The sequence below is a fragment of the Dreissena polymorpha genome, chromosome 2 (genome assembly GCF_020536995.1).
Source record: "Dreissena polymorpha isolate Duluth1 chromosome 2, UMN_Dpol_1.0, whole genome shotgun sequence".
Taxonomy (NCBI): domain Eukaryota; kingdom Metazoa; phylum Mollusca; class Bivalvia; order Myida; family Dreissenidae; genus Dreissena; species Dreissena polymorpha.
The window spans coordinates 129,542,386-129,565,059 of NC_068356.1; the positions used below are offsets into that span (position 1 = coordinate 129,542,386).

Sequence of the window (22,674 nt, forward strand, 5' to 3'; positions counted from 1 at the left end):
TTGAGCAACCACAAGAGAACCCAACATATATAAATTGTCTTGTTGACACTCAAGAGAACTAAGATAGACAAGAGGAAAAGGTGGTCGGATTCCTCCAGAAAGCAGCTTGAAGCACTTCAGAAAGTGGAACATTATTAATATATGCCCACAAAGCCGAAAAAGCTCTTAATTCATGCGGTGTAATCTTAAACAGGGATAAATCCCTAGATGAGAGATGAATAAGCTTTCTAATCTTAAACAGGGATAAATCCCTAGATGAGAGATGAATAAGCTTTCTCAATAGTCGAGGCTACCCAACGAGAAATAAATGCCGCAGACACCTACCCTCCCCCTTTTTAACGGAATGAAAAGTCCTTTGCGAGAACCTCGAATAGACTTTACTCTTTTAACTTCAAAGCCCTGACCAGGCAAAAGTCTATCATCATCTTCATGTCCACAAGTATAAAAAAGACTTGGAACTTTGAAGGGTTAGAAGCCATAGAGGGGAGTTGATTATTAGCAAGGACTCCTGGCTGACATAACAACATTACAGATCCATCTGAAGAATCAAAATGAAGATGACCATCCTCGATAGAAAGAGCATGAATTTCACTTCTCCTATTGGCTGAAGCCATAGTAAGAAGGAAAACGGTCTTCCAAGTTAGGAACTGTAAAGAAGCTTGATCTTGAGAATCAAGAACACAAGCCAAATCCCATTTAGGCGCCAGTGTACAAGAAACAGGACGTTTAAGTTCCATAGATCGAATCAGTTCCGAAATCGCTGGATCAGCACAGACTTGTGATGATTTAGTATAAGCCAATGTATGTGAAATCATAGATCTATATCCTTTGATGGAGCTAAGAGAAAGTTTCTTATCATCAAAAAGATAAATGAGAAAATCCGCTATTCGTCTAGCAGAGGGATTGAGGGGATCACTTTTCCCTCGGATACACCAATAAGAGAAGAGTTTCCATCGAGCATCATAGACTGCTCTGGTGGACTTTCTCCTTGCAGAAGCAATGAGGTTTGAAGCCCTGACAGAAAAGCGTTTCTTCTGCAGAGATTGCCTGATAACAGCCAGACGTGTAAATGGAACATTGCTGGATCCGTATTAAGTCTGCCTCTTTGAGACAGAAGATCTGATCTGTGAGGAAGTGTCCTGGAATAATCGTACAGGAGACTGAGAAGATCGTTGAACCACTATATCCTGGGCCACCAAGGGGCGATCAGGAGTATGCGACACAAACTCACCCTGATTTTGGCCAATATTTGGGGAATCATAATGGGTGGGGGATAAGCGTAAGCGTCCAGTTGGTCCCAATCGAATGAAAGCGAGTCTACTGCCAACGCTGCTGGATCGTAAACCAGACTCACATACAGAGGAAGTCTGTGATTGTGTCTGGTTGCAAATAGGTCGACTAGAGGATTATCGAACATGAGAAAAATCTGATTGGTCACTTCCTGATGAAGTGTCCACTCCGATGGAAGTAATTGGTGTTTGCGAGACAACCCGTCTGCCAGGGCGTTGAAACGACCTGGAATAAATTTGACCAGAAGAAAAATGTTGAGCGTCTTGCAAAGAACAAGTAATTCCGGGTCCAGATACAGGGAGTGAGAATGTGTTCCCCTCTGTGTCTGAATGTAAGTCACAACTGATGTGTTGTCTGTTGACACCATCACACAACAGTCTCGAAGATGTGACTGTAAATGAGATACAGCTAGAAATACCGCTCGCATTTTTAGATTGTTGATATGCAGATGCAGATGTGACTCATGATGAGACCACAACCCCGAAACTGTCAGACTGAGTGGTTCCAGATGAGCACCCCACCCTTCTTTGCTCGCGTCCGTCATAAGATACAAAGACGGTTGCGCAGGAAGAGGGGGCACTCCTGCTAAGAGTCTCCTCGTCTAGCCACCACTGAAGATGTGGTATTAACTCCGGAAGAATAGGAATCTGCAATAACATATTGTCCGGAGACCATTTCCAACAAGCTGAGAGGTAATGCTGAGGAGGACGAAGGAACAGACGTCCTATTTGCACAAAGTCTGCTAATGAGCTCAGGATACCCTTGAGAGATAGGAACTCTTGACCTGTTATATGAGAAAGGGACAAAACCCAAATGACCTTCACCAGAAGGTCTGATATATGTTGAAGAGACACTCTGACCTTGTTGATGTGAGTCAAGAAGTTCATTCCCACAAAAGTGAAATCTTGAGATGGAATGAGGTCTGATTTGTCTGCATTTAAAAGGAGCCCTAGTGATAGAAGTTCCTTCCAAGAAAATTCCAGATGTTGCAGAAGCAATTGACGATCGAGCTGGTGTAACAGCCAGGCGTCAAAGTACTGAAGAAGCAGAATACCATTTTTAAGTCTATTACTGATCTCCAGGAACCGTTTTCTTATGAATAAGAAAAAGACGACTGTAAAATCCTGAAGAATAAGGGTCGGTAACCCTTTCTACCGCCTGTTTTTCCAAAAGACCGAGAATGGACTCTGGAATCTGTGGTTGCGGAGATTCCAGCTCTACAGGGACGTGAGAGAGTGGAGGTCTGTTTTCGAATTGAAGTCAGGCCTTCAGTATCGAGATAATGAATCCAAGTGTCCTTAGTTATACGAAGCCAACGATTTGAAAAATGTAGAAGTCTGGACCCTTCTGGTATTTCCGGCATCAGATGAGAAGGCGGTAGAAAGGGTAGGTACCTAGGGATGGTAAGCAGGATGTCCACCCTTGCCGGTAAAAGGTTTGGAATAACTATTATCTGGCTGAGACTTGTTTTTCCTACCAGATTTCTTAACAGACGATTTCTGTTGAATGAAGACTGTTTGTTAGGAACTGACCGAGGATTCAAGGAAGGCCTTTTAGAGAAAAGGTTACTGTGAAACCATTTATTTTCGTCGGCACAAAATTTCGCCCTTTTCATAAAAATGACTATTTCGTCCGCTCTTAAAATCGTTCATTTCCGGTTTTGAAAAAAAAAACGTCCGATTTGTTTGTAATACATGTACTACGCGGTTGCGAAAAAATCGTGCTGGGGAAAGAGAGGTGACACTTGGGAGTCACTTGCAGGAGGTGGGCCTTGTTTGGCATATGCCAATTAACAAGTCTGTTATTTTAGGTGATAGTAACTGTCGCTTATTATTTTATGTCAATGACACGTTCTTTGTTATGATGTCAGGTGTTGATCACACATCGTCATATTTTAATTGCGTTTAATAGTATTGTCTTTAATCCGGATTCGCCGCGTGTAGGCTGTATAATCTGCAACACCCCTGAAAAACACAATACACACAATGGGTAATAAAGTTGTTAACAATTAGCGCTAATCAACACTATTATACCTAAACGAAGTCGACACATTCAATACAGCCTTATTGCATTCGCGTTTTACAGGAAATGTCAGTTGTCAGTTCACTGTATAATGAACACCCCTTTGTGTCAAAACCGGATTTAACTTGAGTGTGAATAGTCGACTGTTTCATGTTCTTTGTATCAATACCATCTGTGTATCTGTATTATAAGTATACCAATCAACAAACAAGGTGCGCGCTTTCGCATATGGGTATTCGGACGTTAAAAAAATTGACCTACGGTTTAGCGTTCACGCCGTCGAACGCATTAAGAAATATAACTCGTTTTTTTTTCACTATCTGTATTTGCAAAAAATACTAGTGGCTTATAACTTACCTTGCAATCTTTTTTTCTTGCATTTTGCGAGTGTGCGAGTGTTAATTTCGAGCCCTGTGTATATGCGTGGATTACGATGGATTTAAATGCCTCATGCCTGCGGTAATTCAGTCTTATTTGTTTCAAATATGGGACATGATTGTTCGTTAGGATCTTATATTCGTCCATCAGTCGAAGGACGAAAAAGGCAAAAATTAATGTCGGACGAAAAATAATAGTTTCACAGTATTCCTCTTATCCTTCTTAACTACTGGATTTTCCATTGGTCTAGAAACAGGTCGCTTAAAGGCCCATTGGCGTTGTCCAGAGTTGTTTCTAGCTAAAGAAGCATGAAGTTGATCATCTTGTCCGCTCAAATTGCGTCTTGTATCCTTCCACCGAAAATAAATCCTGATAAGAGAGGTGCCGTTCTGAGAGAATTCATACCCGCTTCTAATAAAAAATCTTTAGTTAAAGAAGAAAGGATAAGATCTATATGAATCCTTAGCATCTCTGACATTGAAGAAGCAGCATTATGTGAAAGGGACAATGTCGTTCGTGAATGATGAATTAAAAAATCACGAAGTTCTTCAGGAACTGAGTCCGACCAATCACACACCAACTGCAATATAGTTGCTAGCATGAGATCTATCTGGTTGGTAAGACCTAAAGATCTGCGTTCTCTCACTTCCCAATGTTCCAACATTGAATAAGGAACAGAAACAGAAGTTGAAGAAGTAGGCATATAAAGCAACAGCTTATTGATGTCAAGATCCTGAACCGGTAATTTGGCAAAATCTAAGCCGGAAGTTGGATCTGGTACAAAACGCTTGTAGCTTCTAGTACGTTCATTATGCTTAGGATCAGATAAATCCTTAGGCACTTTCCACAGTTCTCCTCTTAAGGAATGGTCTTATTAGCTGATTCCAAAGATTGAAAAACTGATAAGACAGTAGAAACCAATAGGAAGGCGTGTATCAAGGCGAGAAGTAGCCTTAGAAAGCCTGTTGGGATCAAATGTACGAACTAATTTTCCGTGATAGAGATCTTCGAATGAGTAGACATCTCCGCAGGTCTTGGGCAATAATCATCACCAAGAGTTGAAATATTAGTTCATAGATCTGATAAATTGATGACAAATATTTATAAGTGTCATCATTGGAATCTGCCTCTGAATCCGCCTCATTGTCTACAACACCAGCAGTGTGTATAGAATCAGCAGAAACATAAGTGGAAATACTAGGCCGATTATCATGCACGAGATTGCGATATCTGGTAATGATGAATGACCATCTACACAATCAACACCCTGACAATTAAAACCGGAAGATGACAGTAAATTATCAGGATTGACTGGTACGAATTGTCCATACGAATCTTGAAGCCATAACGTGTCTGGATTAGACGGTGCCGTAGCAGGAGGTACCCGAATAGGTAACGTAGCTGATACCCGTGGAGCAGAGTAAGTATCTGTAGTGGTGAGAAAAACACCAGAAGACATGGTCTGCGAAGTAGTACCAGTCACAGCAACATTTGTAAATGTTAAACTGGAAACTGGATCTGGTACATAGAGTACAGCAACATTACAATCCGAGACAGGACAGTACTGTGTAGGATAAGGGTAGTCAGAGCGACACTGTCTACGTGAAGTATGACTACGAGTTTTATCCCTAAGATGCTGAGAAACAGATCGGCTTCGATGGGAACGACGTCTCCTAGAATAACGTCTCCTAGAGTCTCAAATGATCGGTATCGATCATATCGACGCCGTGAATGAGGACTACTCGATAAAGGAGATTGTGTACGACGTCTACCTCTATTGTCAGTACTAGTTGACGACTCAGATGCCTTTGAAGAAGAAAAAGAGTAGGAATATATCGATGATGATGATCGATGTCTCTTTCTCGATCAATGACCTGTGACCGGTAGTACTGACCAGTGACGGGTAGGATTGACTGGACCGGTCCTTGGTGACCGGTGGTATTGACCGGTGACCAGACCGGTCACTGTTGATAGATGACCGGTGACCAGAACGGTCCCCGATGACCGGTGGTATTGACCGGTGACAGGTAGTATTGACCGGTGACCGGACCGGTCCCTGGTGACCGGTGGTATTGATCGGTGACTGGTAACTGTTGATAGATGACAGGTGACCGGACCGGTCCCTGATGACCGGTGACCGGTGGTTTTGACCGGTGACCGGTAGTATTGACCAGTGACCGGACCGGTCCCCGGTGAACGGTACCACAGACCAGTGACCGGACTGGTCCCCGGTACCACGGACCGGTGCCATGGACCAGTGACGTACCGGTCATACTATGACCAGTGTTGTCACCAGGCAATGACCGTATGGCGGCTGCCAAATGGTCCGGCATTGGTCGTAGTCCTTGACTAATGCCATCGGTCATAGACCGGCTGACGGTTGTCACCATATGGTCTGATGTTGATCGACTTTCTAACGAAGTTAGCATAGTACGATCTTCATCTTGCCCTATACATGGTGACTGATGCTGCATATACTCGTCTGTAGTCTGTAAAGTCACCGGGAATTTCTCATCTGATGAAGGTTCATCTACCCGTTTTCTGCTCAGAAACGTTCTGCAACGAATTGCTTTCTGCCACGTCGCATCGTCCAACGCACTAGAAACAGAGCATTTATGATCAAAGGTACAATTAGTACATAACAAATAAGTATTGTGGGAATCCCACGAATCCTTAATGTGACCACGTGAACCTCTAGTATGTAAATTCATTCTTATTCTGAACTTAGAAAAAGAAAAGAATCCACGTAAGAAAACAGTGTAAAACGAACAAAATAACTGAATTATTCAGTTAAACAAATTATTTACACTGCATAATATAGTCAATAACTTGTTGACATAAATCACGAAATCCTCGTGCTCAATTCAAGAGCACATGTAAAAACCCGGCCAAATGTGAAAAACAATTAATTATCAACAAAATAATACAAGAAAATATTTCTGAATGAAGTAGAAACGATAAATTATACAATTCATCCATTTCAAACCCAAATCCACCACGCAGAATTGAACAAAAAGTCCAAATTTAAAGTCGATAAAAAATGGCGATCTGCACGGTGTCTCCAGAAAAGTAAGATGAGTAACGGTTCTTGATTTCCGGTTAGGTTACATTGTACTATGTTTAACCAGATCTGTTTTCAGTTAGAGAGGTGGCCGAATTACGGCACTTGAAGATTTCTGTAGAAGCTAACCCACCTAGAAAGGTATAGCTAGGGATAGCAGGTATGTATTTATGACATTAAAACTATATTGACAAATATGACGGATCCATTTTACATTGATTAATATGGCAGAGCTATTTTACCTTTTGCCACTGATTAGAACTAAATTGACAAATATGTCAGAGCCGTTTTATATGGCAGCGCCACTAAGAAGACCTACAATTACAAATTCATTTTACATTTTACTTCTTAGAAGACTTACATTGACAAATATAGCAGCGCCAGTTGACATTTTAATACTAAAAATTCCTATGTCAACAAATCTCGCACAGCCATTTTACATTTTACGACTTACAAGACATACATTGAAAAAAAGTAACGCGATCAGAGATATGCCCCCCCCCCCTCAAACAGGGCTTTGAACTCGTGGCCCCAATTTCAATAGGGGTCATCTACTGTCCAAGGCCAATGCACATGGGAAGTATCAAGCCAATCGGTCAATTTGTTTTCGAGTTATTGATCGGAAACAATTTTCACACATATTGTGACAGTGACCTTGACATTTGACCTAGTGACCCAAATTTCAGTAGGGGTCATCTACTGTCCAAGGCCAATGCACATGGGAAGTATCAGGCCAATCGGTCTATTTGTTGACGAGTTATTGATCGGAAACAATTTTCACACTTATTGTGACAGTGACCTTGACCTTTACCCTCGTGACCCCAATTTCAATTGGGGTCATCAACTATCCAAGGCAAATGCACATGTGAAGTATCAAGTCAATCGATCAATTTGTTGACGAATTATTGATCCAAAATGAACTGGTCTACCGACAGACCGACAGAGATCCAGCATAACAATATACCCCTCTTCTTCGAATGGGGGCATACAAATATGGCAGAGCCAATTAACATTTACACCTAAGAAGACCTACTTTGCCAAATATGGCAGATCCATTTTACTACTTGGACTTACATTGACCGACTTCTGACAGAGCCATTTTGGCGTGATCTCATCCTCGCTGTCCTGATTGATCTCCTGAGGTTTCAAAGGCTGACATGTGTTGGTGCGGTAATACAACCTGCAGAGAACATGAGTGGAAATATTGCCTAATAATTGTATAACAAGAACAACTAGGCTTCATGTGAGTTCTTTAAAAATGGAAATTATCTATTTAATTCATGCTCATACATTGAACAAAGAGTAGACATACATGTAGAATACACCATGGACAAGACGCTGCATTCAATGTACACAGATGCCTGTGGTTGAAGTATTGTAAATATTGATTTATTTAATCGTATGAATATGTCTAAGCTCAAAAGTAGATCAGTTTCAAATTCAAAGTAGGCCAGGATATATGTAGGTATCCTTAACTTTTTAGGAAGCATTATTGATGTTAGACACTACACGTAAGTCAGTGAACAAACAATTTCGACCATATTCCCTGAACTGAATCAGTCCAAAACCAAAAGTAAGTAAATGTCAAGGTCAAAATGAAGCCAAGTTATGGGATGCTGACAATTAAATTAAATTAAATGAATATTGAAGCTTTGTAGGAAGCATTATTGATGGTCTGAGTGTGAAAACTTCAATGTAACAAGCAACTTCGTTGAATTGATTTCCCCGCCAATATGCTTCTGGACACAAAAGAGTTATATTTGACACTAAAAAAGCATTTTTTAAGATACAAAGGGCCATAACTCCATTATTAACAGATGGTGTACAATGCCATTTGGTGTGCATCATCCTCCTATCCATATGTATACTCATACCAAGTTTCAATTAAATCCGCCAAAGCACTTCCAAGATATGGCTCCGGACACAAAAGTGCAGGCCGGATGAACGGAAAGACGGATGGACGGACAATGCCAAAACAATATCCCTCCGCCTATGGTGGGGGATAATAATCAACTTTTATGTAAGAAGCATTATTGATATTTTTCAAAACATTTAAAACAAGTCATTTTGGGTTACTGCCTTCATTTACAGATGTAAGGACAAACAGACAGGGATATGGTTATAATACTCATGGCATCAGTAGATGCTGATGGGATAAAAAACAGATGTTTGTAAAACATGTATACTCTCACTAAATGTGTATACAATTTGAATGATTTCAATCACCAGCAGTTATGAATCAGCCAGAAATGACATATATAGTTAATATGCGTCATTCTCCACAACTTTGAGAAATGCCATCTAGACTATGGGAACTTACAACAATAACTAATGTTATCCACCAATGATAGATTCATTCCAATATTGATCAGGCAAGTGATTTTGAAAGGACTTTGAATGTGTCATCTTTGTACCCACAGATAAATGGGTTTAAAAAAATGTTATGCCCACACCAAACTGGTTGGAACAGTTTTTTTTTGTAAACACATTTCACAAAGTGTTTAATGCTTGAACACATTTACTGAAAGGGGTTCCATATTCAATTTTAAGAGAATACAGTTTCAAATTTTTTGATACTGTTTTATCATAATTTAGAGTCTGCTAAAAGAATTGCTATATCATAATTTAGAGTCTGCTAAAGGAATTGTTATCATGGATATCAATAGAACTTAAACTAACTATTGCACCTATGTTATTGAATGTTTAAGCCCATGTGACCTTGTCCTGTTAGTGTGAAAATCTAAGGTTGTCATACTCTCATCTTAAGTTAACGTTATACCAATTTGCATGATCAAAGAGTTGTCAAGCTATTTGCATATATGAAATCAAATCGACAGGTTCAAATGCTACATAACCCAGATTCTTAAAAAGGGCCAGAAAAATAACCATACAAGTTTTAAAACAACACATAGATGGTTCACAACACGCAAATGAGGCCAGTGTTTTTTAACATCTATCATAATACCTGCACATATTAACCTAGATGATGCCTTGACAATCAGCCAGGCAATCTATTTGGAATATTTTTACACAGGATGTTACTTCTACTGACCCATACCTGTTGTGTCCCTGAATGATTTGTCTGCAGATCTGATTCTCCTTTTCTGGCTCACAAAACTCCTGCAGTGTCTGTGCTGGGCGTTTAGGTCTGGTAATAAGAACATAACATATAAGGTATAATCTACAAGATAAAAGGACAATCACACATTTGTACAATTCCTAATGGCAAAGTGGTGTGTATGTTATTTTAGTATATAAAATGTTATTGGTTTGCTCCTACAAAGGAAAATGAATAGATTTGTAATTTTCTTTACATACCTTTTCCAGAAACTTCTTTGCTGTCTACAAGACAATTTCCTTGCCCAATTAGATTCTGTCAAATACAGACAGATTAAATCCACCACATAAACATGTATATACCTGTAGACCATGACGTGGGTGATGGAAGATCTCCGTACAGGGCCCAGGCGATGGAAGGCAAACCCTATGTGGGAGTTCAGATCCTGAGGGTTACCCGCGTATGCTCCATCAAAACAGTCATTCAGAGAGACATCTATGCGGTGAGCAGTGGGGGTTTGCTAAAAGATGCAACATACAACAATACTTGTAAATGTTAAAGGTTGGCATTAGTAAATTGTAATAATAAAAACAAGAGATGTGTTTGTCAGAAACACAATGAACCCTATTGCGCCGCTTTAAAATAAAATTTCAATATATCATTTGGCAGGTTTAGAAATTATCTCCCTTTTAAAGCTTATTACTTCCCTTGCATTGTATTTTTTGACTTTTGACTTTGAAGGATGACCTTGACCTTTCACCACTCAAAATGTGCTGCTTCATGAGGTACAAATGCATGCCAAATATCAAATTGCTATCTTTAATATTGCAAAAGTTATCGCAAAACTTTAACCAAGGTTAAAGATTTGGGACAGAATGACAGACAGACAGGCCAAAAACAGAATGGATATACAGAAAGATGATAAATGAGCAATATGAAATTTTTAGTTAAAGAATGAATAACATAGAACTAAGTATTCAGTAATTATATATATCAATAGTAATAGTAAAGCAATATTCTTGCAAGGTATTGCAAAAAGTACAAAAAAACTTTTACTCAAGATTGCACCTGGTTTGGAGAAATGCTTTCCAAATTGAGAAGTTGGAAAGAATCACACAAATTGCCATAGATTATCAGAGACATTATACATCATACACGATCTTATAAAATGCACTTTGAATGAATTGGGTACACCACTGTGATGTACACGTTCCATGACTAGATACAAAATACCATAATTAAGGCTTCATTGATTAATATAAACTCAGATTTATAAATATGCTTATTTGAAGTGTTTAAATCCTAAAAAAACAACAGGATAGTCACATCATTTTGGCTTGTGGTTTACATTTTCTCAGCGTCAATACTGCTCTACCATGTGACAACCAAACAATGCTCACAGTGTAGATGAAGTTGTAGTGAAAGTCTCAATACTACTCTACCATGTGACAACCAAACAATGCTCACAGTGTAGATAAAGTTAAAGCGTGCATGACAGAGGCGTAGGTGTTTCAGCAGGCTGTACAGCTCTCCACAGTTCACGGTGCACCATGGGCAGCCGGCGCTGTCACGGGAGTCTGTCATCTGACGAGCATTCTCGTCATACAGGAACTGGTACACGATCTGGTACAAGTACAAGGATATCACATGTAAATTCAGAGCAACAAATATAAACATAGTGAAACTACAGATGTACAGGACTGGTATACTATACTAAGGGTAGGACTTAAATAACACATGTGTCACCTGCAGGGCTTCCCTTGGCTCAAAATTGTCTTAGCTAAATTTGACACGCTTGGGCACAATTCTACTAATTTTAGTTTTTTTTATGGATATTTATATAGGAAAAGTTGAAGCAAAATAGAACTTTTTTATGCCAAATTTGTCCTTTTGAAGCCATTTGCGAATTTGGAGAAGGGAAGAGAAAGCCTTGACCTGAGTTTGATGAACAATTTATAACGTCATGGCTTTATCAACTTTATGTGTACCTGTGTTAATAGGTAGGAAAATATTTTCCATTGAAAAAAAAATTACATTATAAAAATCACATTTGTTTGATTATTTGTTATTTTTAGAACATAAAATATGAAAATTGTATGAAATCCATGCCGTTGTTTATTGTCATTTGGGCATCTTTTTAAAGAAAAAGAAACAAGCAAATTTGTTGAATTGATATCCTCACCAAATAAATTTTGTTTATGGATGGGTGCAAACCTCTTTTTTTTTCAACACATTTTATTTTAGGATGGCATAATACATTATGAAATATAACACAATAATGTAATGCAATCGGAAATGAAAAAAAACACAAACAAGGGCTGTCTCCATAGGATTACATATGCCCCCGATAAACTATTTGATAGAAGTTATGAGCATTTTTCAAAACCTAAATGCATTTTTTGAAACCTAAACGTGGACCCTTTGTTCAAGGTCAAGGTCGAAGGGGTCAACATTTGTGTGTGTATGGAAAGGCCTTGTCCATATACACATGCATACCAAATATGAATGTTACATCTTAAGTGACATAGAAGTTATGAGCATTTTTCGAAACCTAAACGCAAAGTGTGACGGCCAGACGGACCGCCAGTGCTTTCACTATATGCCCTCCTTCGGGTGCATAAAAACACATGCAACATCTTAAATTAAGTTCTTTAATTCTAAAGAAATCATTCTAATTGATAATTATAAATTAGTATATAGGTATGTAAACCTATCTCTACCTTTACAATTACATGCAATTTTGCGTTGAAAAAAACAGAAATGTAAAATGTGCAAACTTCTTGATGTATGGTAGAATCCAAACAAAATTAAGATTAATAACTCTTCTTTAAAAAAAAATTAGTGTTATGGCTCTTGAACAAGGCACTTCTCCTCATTTACATCTATACATCTATAAAGTTTCATGTTGAAATCTTATATAGTTTCTAAGATATAGCCCCAAAAAGTTTGTGACAGACTGACGGAGGTACTTAATGACAGACAATGCCAAAACCATTTTCCTTAGCCTGCTGTGGGCGATAACTAGATATTAATTATTTCAAGCAGATACATACTATTCTTTAATTCCCCCTTATTACGTATTATGCATAACTATCCCCACCCCTTAGGAAGGCGCTGGACCTATTACCTCAGGAATGAGAATTATGAATATGCCCTTAAAATACTATTACCGGCATTTTCTTCTTCGGTGTTGATGTACCTTCTTCCTTGATTAGTTGGCTGGGATCCGATCTGTAACCTAAGACACAAAACTGAAGTAATGAAGAAATGCGGAATAAAAGACTGACATCACAAAGCAACAAGCACAATGTCAACCTTCCACAACAAATCTTGAACTGTTCTCAATTTTCTATAATAAAAAAGTACTGTTACTTTCGGATGCTTATCTGATGTTCTTGTGGTATTCACACATACCATTTTCTGGGTATGTTACTGTTACTCTTGTAGTATTCATAAGTAATGTAACCTGTGGATGCCTTTCTGATTTTCTTTTACCTGTGAATTCATATCTGAGTATCAAAAAAAATATCTACCTAAAAACATGTCCGAAAAGGAACCAGCACAATTTAGTAAATTTCAATGTTCAAAGCAGACCATCAACTGAATGTTCAAGAAAGGGATTACTCTGACATTTGTAAGGCCCTCCCCCTGCATTTTTTCAAGTCTTGATAAATCCCTATTCATGGGTATCGCTAATCTTTTAATTATTCACAATTTACATTACCTATGGATGTTTATTTGTTGTTCTTTTGGTATTCACGAGTATTATTACATGTGGATCTGATTCTGTTGTTCTTGTGGTATTCACAGGTATTGTTACCTGTGGATGTGCATCTGTTGTTCTTGTGGTATTCACAGGTATTGTTAACTGTGGATTTGTATCTGTTGTTCTTGTGGTATTCACAGGTATTGTGATGTGTATCTGTTGTTCTTGTGATATTCACAAGTATTGTAACATGTGGATGTGTATCTGTTGTTCTTGTGGTATTCACAGGTATATTTACATGTGGATGTGTATCTGTTGTTCTTGTGGTATTCACAGGTATTGTTAACTGTGGATGCGTATCTGTTGTTCTTGTGGTATTCACAAGTATTGTTACCTGTGGATGTGTATCTGTTGTTCTTGTGGTATTCACAGGTATTGTTACCTGTGGATGTGTATCTGTTGTTCTTGTGGTATTCACAGCTATTGTTAAATGTGGATGTGTATCTGTTGTTCTTGTGGTATTCACAGGTATTGTTACCTGTGGATGTCTATCTGTTGTTCTTGTGGTATTCACAAGTATTGGTACCTGTGGTTGTGTATCTGTTGTTCTTGTGGTATTCACAAATATTGTTACCAGTGGATGTGTATCTGTTGTTCTTGTGGTATTCACAAGAATTGTTACCTGTGGGTGTGTATCTGTTGTTCTTGTGGTATTCACAGGGTAGTGTCTCACAGGGTACCAGCCCTTCTGGGTCGTCAAACCAGGTAAGCTTGAACTTCAGAGTGGAACTTGAGTCGAACACCTCCAAGGCGGCGATTGGCTACACAGAATAAGAACATGACCCCTAAACACACAAGTACAAAAACTCCTCAACAACAATCCTTCTAAATATTTCAAGGATAAATGTGTGCTCTAATTTAAATTATCATTGTCTACCTTGATCAGAGTAAATTTTAAACTAGAGGTAAGCAATTTGTGTGTGTCAAATTTTCGACACAGCTTATCATCAGGGATCATTTTTTTTTCGGTTTTGTCGGTCCTAATCCGATTGAGGTCATGAAAGACCGATTGAAAATCCTAAACAGTCGGTCCGATTCTGTCCTGACATTCGTACAAAACGATGTAAAGTCTATAAGTTCCCAATAAAATTCGCTAAAATTCGCTATTCAAGCTCTGTCTGGCATAAACTCACCATCGCTAATCCCTTTAATGCCCCCAATTTACAACCCGCTTCTGCTACTCGAGTGCACCAGTGTTGTTTTTGACACCTTATTGGCGATTTATCAGCAATTATTGATTTTATCAGGCATTTACACCAGTGTTTTTATGATAGGGGTCTCTAATTGCTATGGAAAGATGTATCATACAGAAATAAACGCCAATGACACTATTATCCTGTGTATTATACCACCTAAGGAGTAAGGTTATAAAACCTATCAAAACGCCGATTTTGTACATCAAACAAATTAGATGCTGACCAATACGCATTGATGTTTCACATAAATAAACGTTCGTTTTCGACTGATTGTCAGAAAATAATTTATAACATATTGCATCAATCTAAAAGTTAATTGACGATTGGTTGAATAAGAAAAGTGCTTGATGCGCTCACAACGCGTCACACGATTTACAAATGTTTAAGGGGATATCCCTGTACCGATTGGATGTCAAATCGAGGCATACCGGGAAACCCCACAATTCAGTTTATGGAGTGTGTTTACTTCCGGAGAATGGAGAACGCTGTGTTTACAAATTTCTGTAACACATGTATCGTCAAAACTGGGTTAAAAAAGTTTTTGTAAGTAATATACTGACTAAAGTAAAGGTGGAATGATTGATCGTTTTATTTGTCCTGCTTTTTGGTCAAATTTCCCGACAATTTTTTTATGGAATGTCCCGATTTGGACCTGAAAAGTTCTGGCATGGATTTCAGATGTAATTTTTCTAATACTTTTTCCCCCCATTTCAAATCCAGACCGATTGATGTTGTGGGAAAATATGATCCCTGCTTATCATAGCAAACTTCAAATTAGAATTCTATGAGAAGGAGATGTCACTGTTAGCCTGATATATTATTAAAAATTGGAGTAATACTCTTGAAAAGTACACGTTGCACACCATTGGTATTTTTCAACACAAGTCTTGTTTAAATATTTTCTGTTAAAGACACAGTAGAGCCCCATCAATTTTGAGACCCACAGGACTAGCTAGATACCACAGAATATAACTTACTTATACTTAGTGTATATTATCCTACGAAATAAGTATGAACAACCAAAAAGTTGGAATGGAGTAAAAAGTTTTAAACTTACAGTGTTTTTTTCGTTAAAAATCGGGTCTGGTATTCAGCCCCATTCCCAATTGAGACGATATGTGTTTGTCAGAAACACTATGTCCCCTTTTGTGCCGCTTTGAGCTATATATTTGACATTTGACTTTGAAGGATGACCTTGACCTTTCACCTTGTAGCTCCATGAGATACACATGCATGCCAAATATCAAGTTGCTATCTTCCATATTGCAAAAGTTATGGAAAATGTTAAGTTGGAGCAAACAAACACACAAACCAACCAACCAACCAACAGACAGGGCAAAAACAATATGTCCCCCACTGGAGTGGTGGGGGACATAAACAGTATCTATTGTTCCCAAATGGGACATAAAAATTCCCAATTGAAAGTTATATGAAATATATATATATTTTTTTTTTCAACATTTTGCTCATCTCCCATCCAGCCATATCATTTCAACCTTATATAAAATTATACTGAAAAACACTTCTATTCTCAATTTGAAATTTGAAGCATTGTTTTAGCAAAACAGCAACAACACTAATTTCCCAATTTTAGTCAAAAAGCTGCGAATTTTTCCAATTCAAAGGGACCCGGCCCCATTCCAAAAATGGTGAGAAAAAAACACTGACTTAGTCTCAACAAGACCTTAATATCAAGAACCAATAAGATGTCCTGCTGAAAGAAATTATGTGGATAAAACTGTGTCAAAACCATGTTATATTTATATGGCAGATGTTAGTCATCATTTACTTTGTTAATTTTATTTCATTATGCTATTGAAATGTACATTTTTCAACTTTAACATGCAAGAATGAAAAAAAATTAATAAGATAGGCAACAAGTCAGTAAATGACCATTCTTCTCATAGTCATAATCTTGAGATATGCTTCCAATGAAAAATGAACGAAGTGCCGAGTCATAATACCCTTTTCCCACCAGCCCTTTCCCACTGTCCCCGCTCATTAGTTGAAAACTTCGACCCGCGCTCTTGCAGGATGAGGTCGTACGTTCCCGCCACCAGGAGGCACTGGTACTGCTTGCCGTACACTGAGAGTTCTGCCCCGTACACCACCACATTGTCCTCAAGGTTGCCCGCCCCATGAGGACTCAACGAGTGACGACGCTTCTTGTTACTGTACTCGTCTGAAGAGTTTGAGCAAGTTAAAATGTGCACATGTTACTACTTTTTTCTGATAAACATGTGATTTTTTTGCTAAATGAGAGTGACAACAATTTGCCTTCATTATTACGATATCTGCTTTGTTACCTTAACAAATTCAGATTGCTTTTTGGTTATGAAAATCACATGCTTAGTTTACAAAGTGGTAAAATCAAAACTTTTTTTAGGCACTGTAAGACATGTTTGAAATCAATTGGATCAATAACCTTCATGATATTACAAATATGTAAAGAAAAACACCCATCCAAAAAACTAAGTTGTTACAAACAGAGTTCCAGAGTAAGCTTGAGAAGCGTGTCCTTCCCCCATCGTATTAGACAATTTAACATCTTAATGCATTGATAATGAATATTGCGGTATAATTCATTGTGTGCGAGTATTCCATTTGCATTACTTTATTGCAAAGCTAAATAGAATAATTAAACACATGATGATTTGTAAAATGAATACTTTCATGTCAAGTCTTTAAACATAACATTATTATTACATTAATTTCAATCTCAAAACATTGTTTTTTTAACATGTCAGTGTAATAAAATGTTTATACTCCTGGTTTCATTTAGTTTCTACTACCAATTTGGTTTATGTATACATGCATGCACGTTTGATGAGAAGGCATTTGTTGATTCATCAAGTCCTCAAAATAAGCATTTTAAAGCTTAACTAAATTATGTACATAATGAGTGTTTTTACCAAGTTACATCCTTAATGACTTCATGGCTACTTTGCACATTTAAAGTGGAAGGGTCTGATCACAAGTTGGCAGAAAATAAAATATAAATTCCCAACATGCACAGCACATACATTTTATGCACACAAGTTAGTTGAAAAGCCAGAATGCCTGTTTTATAAAACAAGCAATCTTCTTGAAAAGTGTCTCTTTCACCTTTTATCAGTTTTTTTTCATTATCAGGGGTGTGATTGAGGTGAAGTCTGAGGGGAGGAAAATTCTGTAGACTGATTACTCGAATCGCGTGCATAACGCAATGACAAACCTTAAAGCAGACATTTAAATAAACACCATCTTAAACTTATCAACAATATGTTTTTATGAAAATCTTTTTAAAATCACTTAACATGTTATGCAAAGTCACCAGTATAAATTGTGATCAAAATCAATGAGTGTTCTGATACCTGTGAACGATGACGGCAATCTTTCGTTTGAGCTCAATGCCTTTACATTCTTCATAAGGTCAACAACGTTACAGTGTTCAACTAACGACAATTTACCACCATTTACGTAGTTTAAGATTTGTTCACATGAATAGAATATGACTTTAGCCTTACAGTCAATCTTCCGTACCCATTCAGAAAGTGGTATTGCTTTCTGATTTATATTTACTGTTGTTTCTTCCCTTTCCCATTTAAATTTGTTTTTCAATAAATGTTAAATCTCCGAGATTTTGTGAGATTCGTTCGTTCGTCTTCATAACGCTTCACAACGGCGCCATTTGCAATCGCATCAGCAAAGAAATATGTAACACATTTTTAAAGACCGATTTTAACTGGAAGATTGGGAAACGACAGCCAATGACATCGCTCGTTAAAAAAATGCTAGTACATAATACAGTGTAGTATGCAGAGAGGTTTTGCTGGCCGCGGATTTTTTGGGCCGCTTATGAAATATACCGCGGATTCGGTCGTACTTTCACCCATTTTTTTTCAAATTTACGCGAATCGCAGAAATGACAACGGACAACACGATCTGCGAAAATCGGCGGAAAAATCACACCCCTGATTATATTTATGACATGAAGGGATGTTGGCAGCAACAAGCCATTTTGTCCAGGGGTATACCCTGATAACAAAACTGATTACCACTTATAGTGCCATTAGCAATGCCATTTGGATGGTTAGGTTTCAGTCGACAGGTTACACTCAAATGCAGACTACAGCTATTCTGGCCATTAAATGGTCTGAAGTCAATGCCCTCCTTTGAGATGATAGTAGCTCGGGAGCCATGGTAACCATTGTCAGACTGTGTCCCATCTGGGCTAGAGTGACTCCAGGTGGGGTTTACTGGCACTCGTACTTTGCCAAGACTGGTCTGCTTTACATTGCCAGAGCAGGCACCATGCTGGAATAAAATAGCAAAGGTTTTCTTTAATTGTAAAAGGCAAATTTGGTTCAAAGCTGATTATTACATACAAATAAGTAAAAATGTGTTCAACTAAAATCAGTCTAACATTGTATTAATATTGATATTTTGTATAAACTTCATGCATTCTTCTTCCACAGTATCATACAAAAAAGATTCATAAAACATATAACTGCAGCTTAATGATATTAAATGCAAATGCAACAAGATATGTGTTTGTTAGAAACACTTTGTCCCCTTTTGCGCCGCTTTGAAGCTATATATTTGATCTTTGACCTTGAAGGATGACCTTGACCTTTCACCACTCAAAATGTGCAGCTCCAGGAGATACACATGCATGCCAAAAATCAAGTTGCTATCTTCAATACTGCAAAAATTATTGCAAAATGTTAGTTTGACCAAACCAACCAACCAACCAACCAACCAACAGACAGGGCAAAAACAATATGTCCCCCACTATAGTGGTGGGGGACATAAAAATATTTATGAACAAATCCCTAATAGTACAAAGTGGCTTTTCAACTTTTAAACCTGTAATTGAATTGAATACCTTTATAAATTAATAGATTACCATGTTATCTAAAGTTTTTAAGCAAGCCACTCTTCTCTCACAGTTGATCAGTTTATTGATTAATACACACATCGGTTGGCTAATTAAGGCACGTTGTTGCTTAAGTTCATATCGGATTAAGGTAAAGGTCAAAGTCAGATGGGTTAATATAAGGCGGATTGGGGATGCTCATGAGAAAGAACCATGTGAGAATCCACATGTGATGTAGGACATGGAGATGGCTATAGAAAAATTTGTAACATCTTGTCAACCAGTAAATGCAATTATGAATGGGCTTAGTACAAATTAGGGGAAGGTCTCTCAAGGTTGGGTGCCATGTGTTCATTGCAAATGGTTGCAATAAACAAGAGAGCCTGAAAGGCCCTAAGTCACTCACCTGAGATAAAAAGAAATGACCTGTTCTTTGCAGCCCAAGATATCAATGGAAAAAATGTTCTAACCAAGTATCGTGAAGAATGAACAACAAATGACCCCTTGGCGGCCATTTTTTTTTAACAGACCTAAACCATTTTTTAACTCTTCCAAGATATGTCCAAATTTCATGAAGATTGGGAAAAAAATGTGTCTTCTAGACTGTTCACATGTTGTCACTATATACATATACAAAAATCTGCCCCACTCCCTGGCGGCCATGTTTTTTCACTGATCACGACCATTTTCAAACTCGTCCGAAACATCCACATAAATAATGTTTTGACAAAATTTCATGATGATTAGGCAAAACATGTGACTTCTAGAGTGTTAACAAGCTTTTTTACTATAAAAAAACGCAGGGTTGGTAATGGGGCCTTACATAGTTGAGATTGACTGTATTGTCATAAGAGATGTTCAGTATCAATTTGAAGTAAATCAGTGTAGAAATGAAGAAATTATAGTAAAAGGCAATTTTGGGTGGGCGTGGCCTATGTGGGCGGGGCGCCCCAGGGTTGGTAATGGCGCCATGCATAGTTGAGATTGACCGTATTGTCATAAAAGAGGTTCAGTATCAATTTGAAGTGAATCGGTGTAGAAATGAAGAAATTATAGTAAAAGGCAACTTTGGGTGGGCGTGGCCTATGTGGGCGGGGCGCCCTAGGGTTGGTAATGGGGCCATGCATAGTTGAGATTAACTGTATTGTCATAAGAGAGGTTCAGTATCAATTTGAAGTGAATCGGTGTAGAAATGAAGAAATTATAGTAAAAGGCAATTTTGGGTGGGCGTGTCCTATGTGGGCGGGGCGCCTCAGGGTTGGTAATGGGGCCATGCATAGTTGAGATTGACCTTAGTGTCGTAAGAGAGGCTCAGTATCAATTTGAAGTAAATCGGTGCAGAAATGAAGAAGTTAATGTAAAATAACATAAAAAAATGAGTGAAAATCTCTGACCCGGCCCCGCCCCAACCCCTATAACTTTTGACCCAGGGGTCAGATCAAAATTCCGTCACTGTCACCATCGCACATATGCTCATAGCTACCATGTATGTAAGATTCAAGGTTCTAGTGCTAATAGTGTAGGAGGAGCAGGTGGCCAGGACGGACAGACGCACATCAATACAATATCCCCACTTTTTCTCCGCAAAACGTGGGGATAATGACTAAAACAGTTATGTTAACTATGAAAATTCTGTGTTATGAAAAATTACATAACACAGTTAATGTCACATAATATTGACATAATAAAACCAAACTTTACTACACAGGAAACCAATGTTCTGACCAAATTTCATGAAGATTGAGCCAACTAGAAAGTTAACAAGATTTTACTATAGCCATATAAGGAAAAATGCCCCGCCCCTTGGCAGCCATGTTTTTCAAGCCAAGGTTACCATTTTTGAACTCATCCAAGATATCATTGGAACAAATCATCTGAGCAAGTTTCATGAAGATCGGAAAATAAATGTGGCCTCTAGAGTGTTAACAAGGTTTTACTATAGCCATATCAGGAAAAATGCCCCGCCCCCTGGCTGCCATGTTTTTCAACCAACGTACATCATTTTCAAACTCGTCCAAGATATCATTGGGATGAATCTTCTGACCAAGTTTTATGAGGATCGGACAATAAAAGTGGCCTCTAGAGTGTTAACAAGATTTTGCTATAGCCAAATAAGGAAAAATGCCACGCCCCTTGGCAGCCATGTTTTTCAAGCAAAGGTAACCATTTTCTAACTCATCCAAGATATCATTGACACCAATCTTCTGACCAAATTTCATGAAGATTGGACAATAAATGTGGCCACAAGAGAGTGAACAAGGCAAATGTTGACGTCGCACAACGCACAACGGTCAACGGACGGCGGACAAAAGGCGATCACAAAAGCTCACCATGAGCACGTTGTGCTCAGGTGAGCTAAAAACTATGCAAATATCAAACTGTTGTAGAAAACGGTGTAGAACTAGAAAGAATGGTAAAATCGTTTCAACCTGTCAAGGACTGAAGGATGGACAGAAAAATCACTACCTTAAACATTGCAGAAACATATATCTCAAATAAAGACACAAAATCCCAAATACAAAGGGAATGTAAATAATAAAACTGCTTGTTTGGCAATACATTATAAACCCCATACAAATACCAAATTAAGAAATGTTTGTTACATTGTTGCCGAAATGTGATAGGTTTTACATAAGCACTGAAATTAAATTCTTGCACAAGACAAGCATCACTTATTACTGACATGTACTTAAAACACCAATATATTTTGGTAACATTTCAAGTGTATCTACGTTAGATCTTTTTAAAACAAACTTCTTATCCAATGCATAACAAAATGGCTACAAGAACTCATGGAAACTGACTTTGCGGGTATGCTGTATTCGGGTAACTATTGCTTCCACTTCCACTTCATGAATACCATGAGGAATATTGCTGTCATAGTAACCATCCAGCTCCAGCCGGAGATATTTGATCCCATCACTAGAACACAACAAGCTTGCACTTGACATCTAGCTCACACATTTACACTTGGGAACAATTACAGCAAACACCTAAAACAATGTGCTACAATTTAATTTATTTTTTCCTTGTCAGGTTTTTTTT

The 22,674-nt window shown here is 38.1% G+C and overlaps 1 protein-coding gene across 1 annotated transcript in view; it reads right to left on the reverse strand.

Moving 5' to 3' along the window:
• Positions 1–22,674, reverse strand: part of LOC127868973 (polycomb protein suz12-like) — a 41,374-nt gene that overhangs the window by 5,599 nt on the left and 13,101 nt on the right. The window contains exons 5-13 of the mRNA XM_052411197.1: positions 22,434–22,551; positions 18,809–19,067; positions 16,736–16,953; positions 14,198–14,336; positions 12,980–13,047; positions 11,277–11,432; positions 10,172–10,329; positions 9,810–9,899; positions 7,826–7,931 (exon numbers count right to left, since the gene is read on the reverse strand). Coding sequence (XP_052267157.1) covers positions 7,826–7,931; positions 9,810–9,899; positions 10,172–10,329; positions 11,277–11,432; positions 12,980–13,047; positions 14,198–14,336; positions 16,736–16,953; positions 18,809–19,067; positions 22,434–22,551 — 1,312 coding nt within the window. The remainder of the gene's footprint in view (positions 1–7,825; positions 7,932–9,809; positions 9,900–10,171; positions 10,330–11,276; positions 11,433–12,979; positions 13,048–14,197; positions 14,337–16,735; positions 16,954–18,808; positions 19,068–22,433; positions 22,552–22,674) is intronic.